This window comes from Ursus americanus, chromosome 16 (genome assembly GCF_024610735.1).
Source record: "Ursus americanus isolate L20-20 chromosome 16, mUrsAme1.1.p, whole genome shotgun sequence".
Lineage (NCBI taxonomy): Eukaryota > Metazoa > Chordata > Mammalia > Carnivora > Ursidae > Ursus > Ursus americanus.
Window position 1 is genome coordinate 62,425,654 of NC_142142.1, and position 22,129 is coordinate 62,447,782.

Consider the following 22,129-nt stretch of genomic DNA (forward strand, 5'->3'; position numbering starts at 1 on the left):
TCTGTTGCTGGGAGTGCAAATTGGTGCAGCCACTGTGGAGAACAGTATTGAGGTTACCTACAAAATTAAAAGTAGGACTACCGTTAACTATTCAGGAATTCCACTACTGCGTATTTACCCAAGAAAAATAAAAACGCTAACTTGAGAAGATACACGCACCCGTGTCTACTGCTGCGCTCTTCACCACAGCCAAGACGTGGACGCAGCCTCGGTGCACGCTAGGGTGGCTGATGATGGACAGAGCACAGCGGACGGACGGACGGCGCGTGTGTCTACATACATACACGTGTACACAGCCGCAGAAGAGAATGAGACCTTGCCACTCATGACGATAGGGACGAACGGAGAGGGTGTTACACCATGTGAAAGAAGTCAGAGAAAGACAAACATCATGTGATTCCATCTCTGTGTGGAATCTAAGAAACCAACCAATGAACCAACACAGAAACAGACCCATAAACACGCAAGACCATCTGGAGGTTGCCAGAGGATGTGGGGGTCGGGAGGATGGGCAAAGCAGGTGAGGGGAGTGGGAGGTGCAGCCTGCCAGTTGGGGCATGAGTCGTGGGAATACGGTCAACGGCACTGTGACAGTGTGGTGCGGGGACCGATGGCAGTTCCACTGTGGCGAGCACAGCACTGCTGTGTTGTATGCCTGAGACTCATGTAACATTGTGTGTCAACCGTGCTCACATTAAAAACAGAACAGAATGAAAGACTTGCTTTCTTCACGTGCCTATTCCCAGCAGCGACGCAGTACGAAAGAAATCAGATGTGTATTAACCTGTCGACACCGTCAGTGCCTGCATGGCTAACTAGGAAAATAAAGGAACATAATACATGGTAATCCATATTATCATTAAAGGCTTTTTTTCTTAGCAGGATACACATTACTTAGAAATTAAAGACTATAACGCTATTCTTTCCATAACAAAATGAAAGATCTTAAAATGCCCCATACATTTTAAAAATCATAAAGGACACAATATTTTGACTCTAAATTTGTTCCAACGCAGGTGAGATTAGAAAATAAAAAGTGCCGAGACCAAGACTGTCTTATCCCGACAGCGGAGCTGTATTACCTGGGGGATCCAGCCCACACAGCAAGGGGGGACAGGACACACGCTGGGAGAATCGTGGTGATTCTCGGAGAGCTGGCTTCCATCAAAACTGCAGCCTTCCAGTAACAAGCCGCCCATCTGTCAGGGAAACAAGCAAACCACTGAAACCCACGTCCAGCCTGAAACGTCAGGAGCTTCCGTGTACTAGCGAACGATGGAGGGCAGCACGTACCCTCCTGACTATGGACGCCAGGGGATTGTCCTCTGAATCTGAGACTAAAGAAGGTGAAGACCTGGGCCACCGTTCACAGGACTTCTTTATGTCTGTGCTGCTTATTTAGCAGGTAGCTTAGAAATAAATGCTTAAAATGTATTTAGTTACAACTGCAGGTATGTCGGTATTAGATTGTTAGAAATATAATGGAAAATGCCAAAAAGTTAGTCTTTCTCCAAGAAGGTGAAAGAAGAGCATAATTAAGGGAGACTGTCTGTCCCTGCTTGGGGTTCTGACGTCATTTTTTAAAGAAAAGAGCAAAGCTCAGAAAGTTGAAGGTAAAGCATCCGTGACATGCCACGCAGAGCTGAGAGAATAATGAAGAGTTAATCTCTTTCTCTAGGTTAAGCTTAGTGTACATTTAGGGAATTATGAAAATAAAAATATAACTATTTTGATATTAGTTCCACATTTCTTCTTTAAAAGTGTTTATTCTTTTAGTCTCCTTTAAAAGTGTTTATTCTTTTAGTCTCTGCACTGTTCATCTACCCTGAGTTCACCTAAAGGCAACAAAGGTCAAGTCAGGACTTTGTATTCAGAGCCGCATCCATAGTCTCATAATGTGAACTTGATGAAAATAGACAATTTTTTTTAAAGGTTTTACTTATTTTAGAGAGTGCGCACCTGAGCAGGGGAGAGGCAGTGGGAGAATCTCAAGCAGACTCCCCACTGAGCGTGGAGCCCGAGGTGGGGCTCAATCCCACGACCCCAAGATCATGACCTGAGCCCAAAACAAGAGTTAGACGCTTAACCACCTGAGCCACCCAGGGCCCCAATACAGAACGATCTTATAAATATTACCTGGTACCTTTAGGTTTTATCAAACGCTAAATGAAAGTGCTATAGCATTTTAGAATCAAGAGAATACTTTATGTTGGAAGGCCTACTAGAGTTTAGCAGAGAATGGGCTTCAGGGAGTGGCGTACGTATGAGGCAGTAACAGTACAGTATGCCTTGACAAATACTTTTGAATAGCTCATTCTACAGTAAGATTGCTATACCATAGAAAAGATAAGCAACTTGTTAGTGAGAGAGCTGGTATAAAAACGGAACTGTTGAATTCCTGTTTAATATTTTTTCTACTACAGCACTGACACGATGATACTTGGGCAATTTAAGAGTTGATAAAGCATGCTGGCCTTGAAAAAATGTTAAAATTTACAGAGTACCTGCTCATTTCGGTGCTAGAATCTCTCTAGGTAAGACATTTGAAGGCCTCTTCTAGAAATTTCATCAAGTTTCAAGCTGAATTAGTCTGCCCGGAAATTTGTAAACATAGTTCTTGGTGACAGTGCCACAACTTGACCATGTCATTGGAGGATCCCAAGACAGAAACACGTCATTGTTCTCTTCTAACGAGGAGCGGTGCTGAGAGACTTGTTGGCACATCTGACTCTGACAGACATCCTGGGCTCCCCCAGCCTCCCCTATCCCTCAAACTGCCCAGACCTGCCACTTATAAGAAACACCTGAATCTCCCCTCTTCTCTCTGCACCCTCTACGACTACCCTGTCATGACATTTAAAAGCCATCTGTGGAATTTAAAGACCTCATCATTCCCAAGAATGAAACTAAAATGTAAGAATGTCAAAAAGTAATACTCTATCGTTTGTATAATAAAATATCAGGGATGAGAATGGTATCAACAAAGGTTACCCTTGTTTCAACATTAGTTCTTACTTTTTTTTTTTTTTTAAAGATTTTTAAAATTTATTTGTCCAAGAGAGAGTGCACAAGCAGGGGGAGCGGCAGGTAGAAACAGGCAGAGGGAGAAGCAGGATCCCTGCTGAGCCCGGAGCCTGATGCGGGACTCGATCCTGGGACCTGGGGATCATGACCTGAGCCAAAGGCAGACGCTTCCCTGACTGAGCCCCCCAGACGCCCCTGTAGTTGTTCTCTGAAGGAAGGAACGAAAGAAGGCGGTCCAAACACTTCCTTTACTGCTGAAAAAGAGCTTGGAGGATCTACCTAGTCTCCAGGCAAATGGATTTCCTGACGTTAAAATGAAGAATTCCGCAGGCTCCCCTTCCATTTACAAGAGTACTGAGCTAAGCACCCAGCCACAGAGCCACAGGCACTGGGCCAACAGGAGCATAGCAGCGTGTCACCCCGGAGAAAAGCCTCAGGAAGACACAGGACTCCACCAGCCCCAGGAACCGCGGCGCAGCAGCCGCGCGGAGCTGGCCGAGGACTTGTCTTCTGCCTTCGGTGTGTGGTGGCCTCGGCATCAGGGGGACGGCTGGGGGCCCAGCCGTGGGCGAGCCCGGAGTCGCGAGCGCCCGAGGAGCCTGACGCAGGCCGGTCCCGGCACCACGCGTCGCCACCGCGGCTCACGAGCCACCGATGGGTGACGGCAGCGGGAACCGGAGAGCACCGCGCTTCAGGGCCCGCAAATCGGCATGCGCACGTGTGCTCGCGCGGGGCTGGCGGGTCTGAGATGTCGGCTGGTCTGGGGAACTGCAGCCTTTGCCTGAACATGTCAGTGGCTGAATTCCGTCGAGGGTAGCAGAGCTGCAAGGAGAAATAATGAAAAATACACACCCTCCCGTGCACGTGTGTTCCCAGAGAGCCTTACAATACGTGTCTGAGGAAAGTGACCCTAAATCCCTTGATAAATGAGACAAGGACTCAGATTACTCCATTAACTGCTTAAAGTCACAAGGTTCTTTTTTGGAGAACTAAAATTAGAATATTGTTTTACTAACTGTCAGCCTTCCCCTCCCCCCCCCCCCCAATCTACAAAACATGACATAAAAGCTTGGGGTTTTCTGGTTGTAAATAGTTTTGTTCCCGTTTTGTAGAACAGAGGCAACATAGTTCTGGAAATATGAACACACTTTGACTCGGAATGTAACTCATTTCCCTTGCTGTTTCTACCACTGTGAATCTGCAGAATGAGGCCACATACCATACGTGGGGCTCAAGCTGCCGGAGACCACACAACGTGGTCCAGGGCAGGGCTCCTGGATGATAAGCATCCCCTCTCTTTCCTTAACCACTGGGCAAGAGTGTGTGACCAGCAGCAATAGAGATGGAGTTCTTACAGGTTAGAGCTCAGGTTAAAATAACATGCCACGGGATGAAAGAAAACCGTTCTAATTCCGTTCCCTTCAGGGGAGAATTTTAGAGCTATCTACAGAAAGAGCCAGCTTGTCGTTAATGAAGAGATTCTGGCTCACGAGAGTACCATTACAGATGCCCCTACACAGTGCCTCTCCTCTCGTAGGCCCAAACTCACAACCCAGCAAGGGCATACCTGAGCGCCCACTACGAAACTGCTATCGTTTGACGTATTTGGGATACAATGAAACCACAAAAAAATGACTACTCTCACGGGACTTACATTCCAGTGGAATAAGACAGACAACAAATACACATAATAAATTATATAGTACGTCATGAAGTAGTAATGAAAAGAAAATTGCTAAACTGGGAACTACAACTATGTAAAAAGAACTTCTGAAAAGCCAGTTGCCTAAGGTTACCTAAGTTGAAGAACTATAGTCTTATGTTTAATTTATATAAAGACTGAATTATACGTGATGTCGACTTAGGATGGGGAACATTCCACTCTCCTAAGACAGACCAACAGCGGGACGGGCCGAACAGCCCGCTACCACACCTGCTGGGTTAGGTCAGCGGAAGGCGGAGAGGCGGTCTCCACGCGCGGACAGGAAAGAAGAAAGGCCAGAACGCTCTCCAGCTACTCAGGAGGGCGGCCGTCACTGGGGAGAGGGCTTCCACTGCACACGGTGAACTGGTTTTGTTATTAACATATGCGTGATTACCTACTGTTATTTATTATTATAAAATGGATTTTTAACAGGAAAGCTACCAGAGAAAAATTTATGCTGCAGAAGATGGCTTGACTTTTTTCTTTTTAAACACATACATCTTGGGGACACCTGGGTGGCTCAGTAGGTGAAGAGTCTGCCTTTGGCTCAGGTCATGATCCCAGGGTCCCAGGATCAAGTCCCGCATCAGGTTCCCTGCTCAGTGGGGAGTATGCTTCTCCCTCTGACCTCCCCCCTTCTCATTCTCTCTCTCTTTCAAATAAATAAATAAAATCTTTAAAAAAACCCAACACAGATGGCTTGAATTTAACACTGAACTAATATACTCACAAACTGTAAACTCCCTGAGGACAAGACTTGGTCTATTTTTCATAAACTATACTTTATACATGCTTTATTATATACTTAATATTTACTGAATTGAATTCTAGAGCAGGAAACCTAACTGAACTTCAAGATTTGTATCATTTTTTTTTTTACCAAAAGTTACATTTTTAAATATGTTGTGTCCCTAACATTCTTATCTTTGCATTAGAATTTTGTTTTGTCCAAGTTGCTTCATCCTAAATCTTCACTTTGTCTTTTCACACTGGAAATACAATCTATTTCTGCTGATCTTATACTAAAAAGATTGGGGTTTCAGAGCCTTTATCAGAGTTGGTAATATTATTTTTAGACTTAGATAAGCATCAGAAATTACTGTACTACCTTTATCTGCAGCTTTGCTTCTTGCAGCCGACCTTTCCACGAGGCTACAAACTTAAGGCTATCCACAGAGCAGCCCATCGCCCTGTAACAGAAAAGCATCCACTGTCAGAAAGGAAGAATCCTCCAGAATTAAAATACAAATAGTAACGGAAGACATACTCCTGTTCGTTTGCAACTGAAATATTTACAATGTGCAAGCAAGCAGATTTCTTAAACAATGTGCAGCATCTCAGACCTCATGCCAAGTCTGTAAAGTTAACTGGTTGCGCCACGTGCTGTTCCTGGAGCACACGCGGCCTCGCGGTTTCATTTTCACAATCTCTGATCGGACCGTCACGTGGTAAGTGTGCCGTAAATGCCTATTAGTTGAACTGAAACACTGATATTTATGAAACAATCCTCAGGCACTACACACTGAAATCCCCCCAAAGCAACACAGAACTAAGTTTAGTTCAGTTTATTTTTCCAAGCATCTTTTATTACATTCTAATTTATTTAAAAAATCAGTCCATACAATATGATTATCCAAGTGTGTTACGAAAAAAAGAGCTTGATCTTAACTATCATACCCCGCACCCCACCAGGACGCCTGGTCAGCATGTCCAACAGAAATGTCTGCAAAAAGAAAAATGCTTTCGTGCAGTGCAAAGTGGTTGCCACGGGTGACTCCATGTGGCTGGTGTGACTGAGAAATTCCAGGCTTGCTTTTATTTCACGCTAACGCCTTTAACTACAGGCAGCTCCATCGCACCTCCGCCAACCCCGTCAGACGGTAGCCACAACCAGATCGTCAACATTTTAAAAAATTAAATTTCACCTTTTTCAATTCTAATGAAAACATCATAATTATAAGCAATGCTTTTTAAACTAAAAGTTCACCGTGTTAAGAAATGTCAAGTATTAGGAAATAACACATCTCCCTTAATTCAATAATAAGTTTATTTCTTGCCAACGAAGGGAATGTGATCCAAAGCAGAGGGACAAACACGTCAGGAGTTCACCTTGCTCACCTTGCCGTCTCCTGGCGAAGGGCGTTGAGAAATGTGTCTGGGTGGAAGAGCTCGGACAGGTCAAGTGTATCAGAGAGAAGAGCCTGCTTCTCAGCTCTCTCTACCCAGCTCTGGATGGGGAAGAAGTAAGACACGCACCCATTTAAAAACTTTGTAAATTTGGAAGACAAATCTACTAAAGAACTCTTACATAAAAGTCATGTTCAGTGAGAAAGTTACACCATTTCCAGTTGCTCTGAAATAGTGCCTGGAAAAAAAAAAAAAAGGTTTCTATTTTACATCGTGTGAGGTCTATTGTAATTTTTTTTGGATATAACATTCATCTATCCATCCATCATAAAAACAGCTTCCTTGCACAAACTTTTGCTGGTAAAAATCTGCTCCAAAAGTCTAAAATATGAAAATTAATCGAATATGTAACATTTCAGCTGGGACTGGCACTTCTCGTGATAAGCCACCGCTCGAAGTGCGCTCGGAAGATGAGCTGAGAATGGAGCCAGTTCCGGGTCTGCTGCAAATGTGCCATCTCACGGAATCAAGCGTTATTACGGTGGAGGGTAACGTCCAAGAACAAAGGGCTCTTTGTGAAAAGGTGTTTTTGAACAGTCTTTTCTTCTCATCTGGCATTTTATAAACCCATTCTATCCCAGTGGAGAGATACACGTCATCACTAGGCATGTTTTATGAGTTTAATAAGAAATTGCCATGTGGAACAACTAACAAAACGACGAAGCCTTGTACAACACTGACTACATACGTGCTTCCCGCGTATTAGCCAATCCTTCCCCCGCCGGGAGGAGTGTCCTCCTCCTTTCACAGGCGAGGACACGGACACGCGGCAGACAGACGAGCTGCCCTAAGTGGTGTGTTTCTGTGCCACACTCCGTACAGGTGCTGAAGCGCCTTAAGGGAAACGTAACTTACCGGTGATTTCCGCGTCAGTCTGTCAGTCCAGCTGCAGCACAGACACGCTGCCATGGTAACGTCGGCTGGTACAAACCCGCACAATTGTCATCTACTCAGCCATTCATTTCGTATGATTTATAAAGGCTAGGAAACACTGCGTTTACTTAATTTATTACTGTACAGAAAAGCGACGTTTCATGTGCTGAAACACCCCGTTATCCACCCAAGCACGGACGTCTGTCAGCCAGGCGCAGGAGAGGAGAAACTCCAAAGCTACTGTGTTTGCATTAACGTCCTAATGCCTTTGACCAGTCCTCCTACCCTGCAGCAAAAATGGTCCCGTGTCCCTAATACCAGTTGATAATATGCGTATTTAAAGAGGAGAAACAACTTAAAAGAGAGCTTTTTAACAAACTATGATGATTTCTTCTTGGATATTATCCTTTAAAACAGTAACACTCTATACAGTACCTATTTTCAATAAAGGATATTTAAATTATTCATTGTTTACTCCCTATGAAATATTTTTATTATCTGCCTATTTTCATTAGCTAAACATAGCTAACAAATTATGTTTGTGTGATCTTTTATTATAATATTTAACGCGTACATATTTCAAATTAATACTATCATTAACCTCTTAAAATTAAATTTTAATTAAAAAATTTCAAAAGAGTTGTTGCCAGTAACGGACATATGCACATGTTCAAATTAATTAACAACTAAAGGGTGGCTGACCATCAGATCTTTACTTTAAGTCTGAATTAATAAAATTAGTAACCAAAGGAAAAGCTTCTATGATCCAAATGTTCTTATTAGTCCATGGTGGGGGGAACTTTTTGTCTGTTACGCTTCAAGGCAGACTAAAACAAAGGCATATTTGATAAGATGAAGTTTAAATAACAAAGATTCTCTTACTTAATATGTATGTTGTCTTTGAACAGCAAACTTCATAGTGAAAAACACAGTGAAGCATATTTTTTAAAAAATTACATTTCAACCTGTTTACAGCAGCTTTATTCATGACCATCAAAACTGGGAAGCAACCAAGACGTCCCTCAGTAGGTGAGGGATAAATACACCGAAACAATGAGCTATCACGCCACGAAGAGACGCACGATACTGAGTTCAAGAAGGCAAGGAGAGGGGCGCCTGGGTGGCACAGCGGTTGAGCGTCTGCCTTCGGCTCAGGGCGTGATCCCGGCATTACGGGATCGAGCCCCGCATCAGGCTCCTCCGCTATGAGCCTGCTTCTTCCTCTCCCACTCCCCCTGCTTGTGTTCCCTCTCTCGCTGGCTGTCTCTATCTCTGTCAAATAAATAAATAAAATCTTTAAAAAAAAAAAAAAAAAAAAAAAAGAAGGCAAGGAGAAAAGGCGACATTACTACAGGATTCCAATAATATAAAAGGTGAAACTATGGAGACAGGAAGAAGACCAGGGGTTAGCAGGGAGGGGGAGGAGGGGGTGGAGCAGCGGAGCACAGAGGAGTTTGAGGGCAGTGAAACTACTCTATGATGCTGGAATGATGAGTACGTATCATTATACGTTTGTCCAAACCCACAGACGTAACATAGCAGGAGCAAATCTGAAGGTAAACTGTGGACACTGGGTGATTATGACCGGTCAATGTAGGTTCATCCTTGGTTAAAAAAAAGTACCGTTCTGGTGAGGGATGAGGATGAGGAAGGCGACGTGGATGTGGTAGCAGGGGTGTATGCGCAATGTCCCAACGTCTGTACCTTCACCTCAATTGTTGTGAACTAAAACTGTTCTAAGACAGTAAAGGTATTTTAAAAACATTTATAGTCATTTTTAAGAATAGAAATAAAGACTTAAGTAGTACAATCTTTAATGATCAGCAGTATGCATATATGGATTGGGCTTTCAGCAAAGTTGTAGGCATATTAGCTAAAATATTTCTCAGTAAGTGTTTTTCTTTGCTGCTGGCTATCAGCCACTTTCTTTTTAAAGGATTAGGTCTGAGACTGAACATAACACCTACATGCCTCTCTTATGATTATGAGGCTGTATACCTCTAATTCTTCAAATGATGTATAATAAATGTAATTGGGGAGTTAAGCAAATAAAGCGTTGGGTAAATTTTTGACTGCTGAGTGTGCACGCACGCACGTGCACGTACACACAGATTCAGAATTATGGGAAGTAAAACTTCTTAACTGAGTGAACCACAGAGATCATCTACTATAGTTCCCTTATTAAAAGACAAATAAAATGAGTTTCCTGGGGCACCTGGGTGGCTCTGCCATTAAGCATCTGACTCTTGAATTCAGCTCAGGTCATGATCTCAGGGTAGTGAGATTGAGCCCGATGTCAGGCTCCGTGCTGGGCATGGAGCCTGATTAAGATTCTCTCTCTCCCTCTGCCCTTCCCCCAACCCTCCCTCCCTCTCTCTCTGCCTTCCACTCTTAAAAATAAAAAAAAGATTTTTCCAAGGCAATACAGGATGGTTTAAGAATGTTGCAATATTTTATCAAAAAATATGCTAGTGATGAAGCAGAATTTATGAATAAAAATGGCATGCATTCAGTCACTTAGCATTTACAGAAAGTAAGAGCTTATTATCTTGTTAGAGGAGATAAAACATGCACAAATAACTGCGATAAAAAGTATTAAATGGAGACCGTCCACGGTGGTGGCATAAGACCGAGTGCACCTCCTCCCACGGACACACAAACCTGTCTGTACCCACAGAGTAACCCTTCCTGAAGAAGAGCTGGAAACTGATCGAAAAGCTCTGCACGACAAACAAGAAACCACAAAGAGACCACACAGAGAAGGTGAGAAGAGATGGGAGACACAGTAATGACAGGAACCTCGTTCCCAATGTGAAGACCCGCAGTGGGGGAAATATCCCTGAGGGGCCTCTCTCTGGCTCACCCACCCTGGGACCCAGCAAGGAAACAGTGGTTTAAGGGCAACTGGACCGAGAGGGAAGGAAGACATTATCAACATAATAAAGGCCATATATGGCAGACCCACAGCTAACATCATACTCAATGGTGAAAAGCTGAAAGCTTTTCCTCTAAGATCAGAAACAAAACAAGGAAGTCTACTCTTGCCACTTTGATGCAACAAAGGACTGGAAGTCCTAGCCACAACAATTAGGCATGAAAAAGAAATACAAGGTATCCAAACTGGAACAGAAGACTTAAAACTGTCACTATTTACAGATGACATGATTTATATAAAAAACCCTAAAGATGCCACCAAAAAACTGTTAGAACTATAAATGAGTTAATTAAAGTCACAGGACACAGAACTAACACCCAGAAATTTGTTGCATTTTTATAGTTAATAATGAATTGTAAGAGAAATTAAGAAATTAATCCCACTTAATGGTTATATCTAAAAGAATAAAATACCTAGGAATAAATTTAACCAAGCAGGTAAAAGACCTGTACTCTGAAAATGGTAAGACATGATGAGAGAAATTAGTGATAACACAAATAAATGAAAGATACACCATGCTCATGGATTAGAATATTGTTAAAAATGTTTATACTAGCCAAAGCCATGTACAGATTCAATGCAATCCCTATCAAAATACAACAGTATTTTTTCACAGAACTAGAACAAATAATTCTAAAATTTGTACAGAACCACCAAAGACCCTAAACAGCTAAAGCCATCTTGAGAAAAAAGAACACAGCTGGAGTATCACAATCCCACACTGCAAGATACACTACAGCGCTGCAGTAACAAAACAGGACGCTACTGGCACAGGGGTAAACACACAGATCAATGGAACAGAACAGAGAGCCCAGAAATAAACACAGGCTTACACAGTCCATCAAAGGACAACGGAGACAGGACACCCAACGGGGAAAAGGCCGCTCCTGAAGCAGCAGAGGAAACTGGACCACCTTCTGACATCATATGTGAAAATAAATTCATAATGGATAAAAGACCTGAATGTAAGATCCGAAACCATAAAACTCCTAGAAGAAAACATAAGCAGGAAGCTTTTTTATGACAATTTTTTATTATGTTAGTCACCGTACAGTATATCCTTAGTTTCTGATGTCGTGTTCCACGATTCATTATTTGCGTATAACACCCAGTGCTCCATGCAGTACGTGCCCTCCTTACTACCCATCACCGGCCTATCCCCGTCCCCCACCCCCCTCCCCTCTGTAGCCCTCAGTTTGTAGAATGAAGGCGGGGGGGTGAACAGAAGGGGGAATGAACCATGAGAGACTGTGGACTCTGGGAAACAAACTGAGGTAGGAAGCTCTTAGCAATGTTTTTTTGGACCAGTCTCTTCAAGCAAGGTCAGCAAAAGCTAAAATAAAGAAATGGAATTACCTCAAAATAAAAAGCTTCAGCACAGTGAAGGAAACCATCAAGAAAACGAAAAGGCAACCTACTGAAAGGGAGATCTGTGCAAATCACACATCTGATAAGGGGTTAATCTTCAAAACACATAAAAACTTATATAACTTAGTACCAGAGAAGAGATTTTAAAAATGGGCAGAGGACTTAAATAGACATTTTTCTCAAAGAAGATATACAGATGGTCAGACACACACATGAAAAGATGCTCGGCATCACTCACCATCAGGGACATGGACATCAACACCAGATGAGATATCACCTCACACCTGCCAGAATGCTAACATCAAAAAGACAGAGTAACAAGTACTAGCGAGAATGTGGAGAAAATGAAACCCTCGTGCACTGTTGGTGGGAATGCAAACTGGTACAACCACTATGGAAAATAGGATGGAGGTTCTTCAAAAAATTAAAAATAGAAATACTGTAAAATCCAGCAATTCCATCTACGGATATTTACTCAAAGAAAATGAAAACACCCATTTGAAGAGATAGATTCACCCCTATGTCCATTACTGCACTATTTATAATAGCCAAGACACTGAAGCAGTCTGTGTCCTTCAACAGATGAATGGGTAAAGATTTGGTGTGTACACAATGACATATGACTCAGCCAGTAAAAAGAATAAAATCTTGCCATTTGCAAAACCAATGGTGGACCTAGAAGGTATTATGGTAAGTAAAACAAATCAGACAGAGAAAGACAAATACAATACAGTCTTAATTCTATGTGGAATCTAAAAACCAAAAGAGACAGATAAAACAAAACAGAAACAGATGTACAGATATAGGAAAAAAACAGCTGGTTAACCATAGCGGGGAAGTTATGGAAGATGGGCAACATTGGTAAAGATGTTTAAGAGGTATACTCTCAGAGTTATGAAATAAATAACTCATGGGTATGTGTTGTACAGCTCAGGGAATATAGTCAATAATATTGCAATGATTTTGTATGGTGACAGATTGAAACTAGACTTACGGGAATCATTATGCAATGTATAGTCATATTTGAACACGTTATGTCATGTATAACATACACTCCATGTGATGTCACGTCAGGTACGTCTCTACGACATACCTCACTACGATGCACACGTGGAGCTAACAGATGTTGTATGTCAATTATACTTCACTTTTTTAAAAACGTGTTAAGTGGAAAGCCACAAACGAAAAATGTTTCATGAGAGTTCTACTCCTATATGAACCAATAGATACAGAATTTTAAAGGAAAAGGCTTTTCCCTGAAAAAAAAAATATTTTTTTAAAGATTTATTTGTTTATTTGACAGAGAGAGAGAGAGAGCCAGCGAGAGAGGGAACACAAGCAGGGGAGTGGGAAAGGAAGAAGCAGGCTCCCAGCAGAGGAGCCTGATGTGGGGCTCGATCCCATAACGCCGGGATCACGCCCTGAGCCGAAGGCAGACACTTAACGACTGCGCTACCCAGGCGCCTCCCCCCGAAAAATTTTATATCAACTTATTACCGTTCATTTGTGAATACAACTAGGTATCACTTTTATGTAGGCTAGAGTTCAGAAAATAAACAACTGTACCTCTTCTTTTAAACATTACTCAAAAATGTTCTTCAACTAATTTACATATTAGTCAAAACTAAGATTTTCAAGGATGTAAAAGTCAGAGGCTAAAGCTATTAGTTACCAGTAATGAAATCAGTAAGTATAGAATTACATCTATATCATTGCTATAACAAAATTAAATTCATATAATAAACTTTTTGAGATGAACTCGAAGGCAAAAGAAAAGCATCAGTTGTATACCACAGGCAAAAAACAAAAACAAAAACCCCTTCCCTTCAAGTGTTCACACACATTTATGAAGTATATCATGTATCTATACAAAAGGAAGCTGAACTTCCATCTCTGATCAAAATGAGAAAAAAATAAGAATCTAATATTTTATAAAGGCAGCATCACAGATCACTGGGGAATGGAAAAAATATTTCATTCCCTCAATAAATTGTGTTGGGGAAAAACGGCTTCATGTTTGAGGAAAAAAAGTTAAATCTTTAATTCGCATTCTAACCTAAAATTATGCCATTTAGCACTCAGAGCAGAATGTTATTTCACAGATAAATGGGAATGAAAAGACAATCAACTTCAGATGGGGAAGTAGAGAAGATTATGTCTCCCATTATAGAATGACTTTTAAAAAAGAAAAAGAAATATAAGTTATAGTATATAAATTTTATATATATAAAATATAAATAAAAGTACTGAAACTAAATTTGGAAATATATTTCCACATATATAAAAATAAATAACATTAACAGAACTGTAAGTATCTTATGTCATAGCAATTAGTATAAAATGAAACACACTAATAAGCTGATGCCATTTTATTTTGTTTTGATGTACCATTTTCTTGGAAAAAGGGTTTAAGGCAAATAAATATTTTAGGCAATCACAACAATATACAATGGGAAAAGACAGTCTTGTCAATAAATGGTGCTAGGGAAACTGGACAGCTACATATAAAAGAATGAAACTGAATCACTTTCTAAAACCATACACAAAAATAAACTCAAAATGGATTAGAGACCTACATGTGAGACCTGACGCCATGAAACTCCTACAAGAGAACACAGGTAGTAATTTCTCTGACATCGCCATGGCAACAATTTTCTAGATATGTCTTCTGAGGCAAGGAAAACAAAAGCGAAAATAAAGTACAGGAACTACATCAAAGTAAAAAGCTTCTGCACAGCAAAGGAAACCATCAACAAAACAAAAAGTCCACCTACTGAATGGTAAACAATATTTGCAAATAATATACTTGATAAGGGGCTGATATGTAAAATATATAAAGAACTTAATACAGTTAAACAAAAATAATCCAATTAAAAATGGTCAGAGGATCTGAATACACATTTTTCCAAAGAAGACCTATAGATGGCCAACAGAAACATGAAAAGATGCTCAACATCACACATTATCAGGGAAATACAAATCAAAATCACAATGAGATGTCACCTTACACCAGTTAGAATGGGTAAATCAAAACGAAAAGAAAAAGTGTTGGTGAGGATGTGGAGAAGAAGGAACACTCGTGCGCTGTTGGTGGGAATGCAAACTGGTGCAGCCACTGTGGAAATCAGTATGGAGGTCCCCCCAAAAATGAAAAATAGAAATAACCATATGATCCAGGGGCACCTGGGTGGCTCAGTTGGTTAAGTGTCCGACTCTTGATTTCGGCTCAGGTCATGATCTTAGGGTTGTGAGATTGAGCCCCAAGTGGGGCTCTGCTGAGCGTGGAGCCTGCTTAAGATTCTCTCTCCTCCTCTCCCTCCACCTGCTCCCTGCCCCAACCCTGCTTGCAGGCATGCGCTCGCTCTCTTAAAAAAAAAAAAAAAAGGTGAAAGGAAAAAAAAATACCATATGATCCAGTAATTCTACTACTGGGTATTTATTTACCTGAAGAAAATGAAACCATAATTTGAAAAGACACATGCACCCCAGTGTTACTGCAGCATTGTTTACAATACCCAAGACAGGATAACAACCTATGTGTCCACTGACGGATGAATGGATAAGATGTATACACATACAATGGAATATTACACAGCCAGAAAAAGGATGAGTCTTTGTCATTTGAGACAACATGGATGGACCTAGAGGGTATTATGCTAAATGAAATAAGTCAGACTGAGAAAGTCAAATACCATAAGACTCTGCTCATAAGTCAAATCTAAAGAAAACAAACACATGAATTAAAAAAAAAAAAGCAGAATCAGACCTACAAATACACAGAACTGACAGAAGCTAGAGGGTAGGGGTGTAGGTTGGACAAAATGGGTGAAGGGGAGAGGGAGGTACAGGCTTCCAGTGATGGAATGAGTAAGTCACGGGAGTAAAAGGCAGGGCACAGGGAATACAGTCCATGATATCACAGTAAGGATACGGCATAGACAGTACCATGCTGTGGTGAACACAGCATACTGTATAAACTTGTCAAACCACGGTATGGCCAGGGAGAATAGCTTTGTGGCTTAAACACTGTTAGGTTACTAAACGTCCATCTGTGATCTGCCTTGGTAATGTTCTGCCTGCATTGGAAAGACTGTCTGCTCTGCTGCTGTTGGATGCAATACCGTTCCGTTTACATTACTTAAAAGTTCTTCAAGTCTTTGATAACCTTACTGATTCTTCGCCTACTTATCCAATTATTGAGAGGGATGTTTTGAAATCTCCAACTTTAATTATGGATATACCTGTTTCTCCTGCAGTTTTATCAGCTTCTGTCTCATGGACTTTGAAACTCTGTTAGCTGTGGAATGTTTAGCATTGTTATGTTCTTTTGACAATCTGATCACTTTATCATTATTGAATAAGCTTCATTATCTCCTGTTATATTCTTTGCTATGAAACCCGTTTTACCCAATTTTAAGACAGCTTCATGTTTTTGTTGTTTTGGGATTTTTTTTTGACAGGTGTTACCGTGGTATAGCTTTTCCATCATTTTACTTTTAATCTATTTGTGTCTTTACATTTAAAGGGCAATGCCCTGATGCCCTACAGCCAACATATCTGAATTTTATTTTATCCAATCTGACAGTTTTTAGTTGGAGACTTTGAAAATTTGTATGCTTGTAAAATGCTACTTAATAATTTATTATTTAGGGAAAAAGTGAGCTTTAAATTGCCATATCCTGTACAAGAAAATTTTAGGATTCAAGGCTGAGCAAGATAGAATTCAATGAGCAAAATTACAGCTTCAATTTGTTTTTAATTTTTTTAAAGATTTCATTTTTTATTTGAGAGAGAGAGAGAGACACACACACACACGCATGTGGGGGGGCAGGCAGAGGGAAAGGGAGAGAGAATCTTAAGCAGGCTCCACGCCCAACACGGAGCCTGATGTGGGGCTGATCCCACAAACCCGAGATTATGACTCAATCCAAAATCCAGAGGTGGATGCTTAACTGACTGAGCCACACAGGTGCCCCTTCGATTTGTTCTGAGATGACACCTAAACGTAGTGTTTTAAGGGAAAGAAGAAAGATCAAAAAATTTATTTTTTTACCATAATCATGTCTTGGTAAGATTATTTTTAATGACAAATATTCTAGTCACATGTGATAATAATGACCATAAATAATTTCTAAACATAGAAATTACATGTGTGAGGAATATTTGATAAACATAAAATTCAGTGTGACTTCATTTATGAATAATGTTCCTGGCTGATTAGTGGTTGAAATTAAGGCAAATGTTATTCTTTAAAGATGAATTTAGGGGGAAAACTGGATAAAACAGTTCTCTATTGATAACTAAAGAGCCTCCATGAACAGTTAAATCAAGTATTTTTGATACATGCATTGAAAATACTGAAATTTGAAGAAGATATTGTGAAGGCCTCCCGGCAACCACAATGAGAAGCCCGCGGCCCGCCACACAGCTGCCCCAGCTCTCGTCTCCACACACCCTCCCTTTGTGTTTTATCCCATAAGGAAGCAAAGCCCATTCGTCTCCCAGATTCTCCATGCGCTGGTTCCCCTGCTGAGACTTTCCTCTCTGGATGTTCATGGTTTGCTTTCTCACTCCATTCAAGTCTCTGTTTAAATACCACCTCCTAAGAGAGGTCTTACCTGCCCATCATACCAAAGTGATACCCTCTCCGACCCACTCACTTTCTAGCTCCCTTAATGACATCAATTTTCTTTATAGCATCCTAGTATTAATTAGATATAAAGTTCAGTTCAGCTTCAATACGGCTACGATCTATTGTTTGCCTTCACCTTCTGGTAAGCCCAATAAATAGATGCCTACTTTTAAAAGTCCTGGCATCCCAGAAATGAAGGACGTCAATATTTGTAAAGCACAGATGTTACTACCATATCTAGTAAGTGTAACAATGTTATTAATTCCAACCAGGCCTGACATTTATATTTAGTTGATTTACGATCATATATAGACGGGCATTTTATATGCCACTTGGAGTAAAAATAACCCCTATCTGCTCTATAGGTTGAAATTATTAGACTAAAGGATAAATATGTACTTGTTATTGCAAGAGTAAAATTTTTTAAAACAATGACCATGCAATTGTTCATATTATGTGAAAAAATGAAGAACTCTACAGTTCAGTAAGTAGAGAAAACAGGTTGATAATACACCTCTTAAGTCTACGGACTCTGAGAAACAAACTGAGGGCTTCAGAGGGGAGGGGGTGGGGGAATGGGACAGGCTGGTGATGGGTAGTAAGGAGGGCAGGTATTGCATGGTGCACTGGGTGTTATACGCAACTAATGAATCATCGAACTTTACATCAGAAACCAGAGATGTACTGTATGGTGACTAACATAATGTAATAAAAAAACATTAAAAAAAAAGAGAGAAAATGAAATTGCTAGATAAGTATAAGGAATAATGTTGAAAGCATTTTAGTAAAAAAAATATAAATAAATTTTAACTAATACAAAGTATAATATACCGATTTGGCTATGGTGAAATCCAGATCTTTATAAAGCTGACATACGTGCATTTGCAACATGAAATAAAACAACACTGAAGAACAAAATTTAATTCTAGGTTCGTTAGTTCTCTCTAACCCTAATTCCTTCAAGGGGAAGTCCTAGTCGGGACTACTTCTATCTTGAGAGGATAAAATACCAATGGCTATGGACTTTGCCATTTTAAAATTTCTCAGGGAGGAAAAATCTGATATCATTTACCAAAACATCTAATGTGAGTCATCTTCAATTCAAACATAAAAACAAGATAGAAAAAAAATTATATCTAGCACGTATTTATTTTTTCACTTACAAAATTTCAAAAACAATAGACATTAAAAGAATACTTATTTAGAAAAAACTTTTGAGATTTTAAAAATCCACGGAGGTTAAAAAAAGCTTCACACATCACAGATACAGATTAGCAATCATCTTCAGGACATTTAGTAAGGAAGGAGTTTTTCGAGATTTGCTTAAGGTGAGGCTCTTATGTTCAAGGTTCTTCCTAGAAAACGTATTCCTGCGAAGGACTTTGCTCGCCTGTCTGCCCCGGATGCGCACAGGGGTTAGCGGCAGCATCACTGGGTCTAGCCCAGCGTCAGGTGCACCCACAGGCAGATGAGCACATGGCCCCGAGTCCTTCCAGAGGGTGCGCAGGTGAGCGCGAGGAGCTCAGGACGCGGCTACAGCAGGAAAACCGCGGACACGTTTTTAGAGGTGGCAGGTAGCCACGCGGAGCAGGGGAAAACCGCAGGGACCAGCCAGCCACCCTCAGGCAGCTTGGCGCTCAGCGGGGCTGACCAGGAGACGGGCCCCAGGGCTGTCTGATCTCATTATAATATCATTTGCATTGCGGTGTCCCCGCCCCCTTTCCTCGCAGGTGCTGCTGAGAAGATGGCCTATGTGAGCATGTGCAGTGGCTGGAGAGAGGAAGTCAGGGCAGGCACACAGGGGGTGTGACAACGAGCACTTAGGAGAGGGGAGACCACAGAGACCCCTAAACACACGACGCAGCAGTCAGCGGGCTGCTACCACCCTTGGTGCAGGCCGCTCCTCTCTGTCTGGGGGCTGGGCCCTTCCCTCAGGAAGCATGAGGCCAGGGGCAGAGTCCACCGGCCCCAGGACACTTGCACTGCCCTTCTGTGGCCCAAGCCAAGGCTGCAAGACACAGACGACCCCCTGTAGCCATGTCCTTCCCTAACTAACAAGCCGATGCCCTGACGGCGGGGGGAGGAGCGGCTGTGTGACCCCAGCGGAACCCTGAGATGGCCAGTCTCCTGCAGGGACCACAGCTCGTCTGCCAGCACCTGCTGATTGTGCAGGAACCCTAGCGTGTCTGCTTACACGGTCCCTACATGGTTTCCGTGGTAAAGCCTCTTACTATGCCACGCCAGTCCCTGCCGAAATTGGTATGCACGTGATAAAAGCAAGATGCAGATAAAAATTCTGGGAAGACCTTGTTATCTTGAAAGCCAATTATGTTGCTATATTGTCACATTTCTAGAACCAAGATTTATCTTCTGCAAGCAGTACAAATAGCATGGTTTATAGGATTGCTTCCATAAAACTGTAGATCATCATAGACCACAGACTACTACTTAGTATTCCAAATGTGCAGGACAGTTGACCATAGGCAGAATTTATTAGCTGACAGTGCAAAGAAATTACTGTCCCTGTACAACATGTAACTCCTAAAATCTTATAATACTACTGCTATAGCAATAGCTGTATTTTACTGGGTACTATTTCAGTTATGTGCCCTAAGTTCATTCTATGATAGTAACAACACAGTTTAAAGCTCGACTGTATATTAATCTTCAACCTCAGGTTTGGGCCAAGATGTATTTTTTTCATGAAATTCCAATATTTATCTATTTATTTATTATCTATTTCCTTCACTAAATGTAGAGATTCCTGTTGGTAGGAATTCATGATTTCCTCATTACTGTGTATCTCCAGCACTTAGAGCAGTGGTGGGACAAAACAGAAGCTCCATAAATAAGTAATGAATGAATATATATGAATATATATGAATATATATGAATATAAAAGATCCATAACATACGTCTTCTGAGTATAGGATATAAAAACAGGGAGGCTAGAGGTTTTGGACCTCATACAGACTGCTTTTTCCATTCTGTTTATAGGTCTTCCTATGCATGATTTTACTGAGTGCCTACTACGTGTAAATCACCGTACTAAGGACTGTGAGAGTTACTAAAAGGAGTTAGGAAAATAAAGATTCTTCTAGGAATGCAAAAAATACTGCAGAACCTTCCAAGATAAAGTAAGATACCTCAGAAAATAAATGAAAAATTAAAAAGATAATAAGATTACTTTTAATATTTAGGATCTCAAGAGAAAATAAAACAAATCTTCAAATGTTAGATTGTAGAGTAAAAGATTAAACTATAACATCTATTGGGCAAATTTAAATAGAAATAGAAATTAAATCTCATAAGGATGTCACAGATGCTACAGAATACATATTGGGAGGTAAATCACGATGATTAGGAAACGTGAAAGAGGTTTATGTCAGTTTGCTTGAGAATAACCCTAAAAGTGATTGAATCATTCATCTGTTCATTGGATACTGAAAAACCTACTTGTGCAAGCCACTGTTCTACATGCTTGGATAGGCCCATAAACAGACAAAAATCTGCTCTTACAGAGCTTCCATTTAGTAGAGGAATACAAAGAAAATTAATTCAGTGACATGTATAGAATATTAGCTGCGGATATAGGCTCCGGAGAAAAATAAAGAAGGAGAGGAGGGGGGCTGCGACCTGAAACAGGATGGCCAACGAAGTCTCGCTGAGAAGGTGACGCTGGAGCAAAGAGCTCCAAGGCAGAAAATGACCTCCGTGCAGCATCTGGGGGCAGCAGCCCAGGCAGAGGAAACAGCAAGAATAAAGCCCTGGCGGGGAGCATTCACTGAGCAGCCCGGAGGCCAGCAAGGATAGCAGCAAACTAAAGGAGGAAAAGAGGAGGCAATCAGAGAGGGAGGAAGCCTGACCTTCACTTGTCGGCTGATGTAAGGATTTGGGGACTCTGGATGAGGCAGGAAGTCACAAGGGTATTTCCAAGACAGGAGTGATATAATCTGATTTATCCTTTAGCCAGAACATTCAGACTGCTTGGTTGAGAACCAGCCAGGGAGGGGACAAGGGTAGGAGCAGTACTAGTTAGGTGATGGCCGTATTACTAATGACATCAGTCAAGGTAGTAGCAGGTGAAGTGGTATGTCTGGATATATTTTGAAGGTAGAGGCAAGATCACGTTTCTGGTAGGGTGGACGCACACGAGAGGTAAGGAGTTAACAGGGATTCCAAGACTTTCGGCCTCTGTCATAGGAAAGACAGAATTGTCACTGACTTTCATGGGATGACTGTAAGGATAGAGGCCAAGGTAAAAAGTTTCACGGGGAAGAGTGAGAATCTTTCTAAAATGTTGCTGATAGTTTGTGGAATGATCAAACACTTGCGTGTTTTTACAGAAAGGGGACTTCAGTGTGAGTTCTCTCATTTACCACACAATTTCTGTAAACTGTTTAAC

The 22,129-nt window shown here is 41.2% G+C and overlaps 1 protein-coding gene across 6 annotated transcripts in view; it reads right to left on the reverse strand.

Annotated features, from left to right (window-relative positions):
* DYNC2H1 (dynein cytoplasmic 2 heavy chain 1) overlaps positions 1–22,129 on the reverse strand; it is a 288,892-nt gene that overhangs the window by 17,187 nt on the left and 249,576 nt on the right. For 3 of the 6 annotated variants that reach the window (XM_087868490.1, XM_045797655.2, XM_045797653.2), the window contains 3 exons: positions 6,848–6,957; positions 5,838–5,919; positions 1,210–3,846 (listed from right to left, as the gene is read on the reverse strand). In XM_087868490.1, coding sequence (XP_087724616.1) covers positions 3,334–3,846; positions 5,838–5,919; positions 6,848–6,957 — 705 coding nt within the window. In that variant the 3' untranslated portion in view covers positions 1,210–3,333. The other 3 variants (XM_045797656.2, XM_045797654.2, XM_087868492.1) reach the window with 2 other exon arrangements.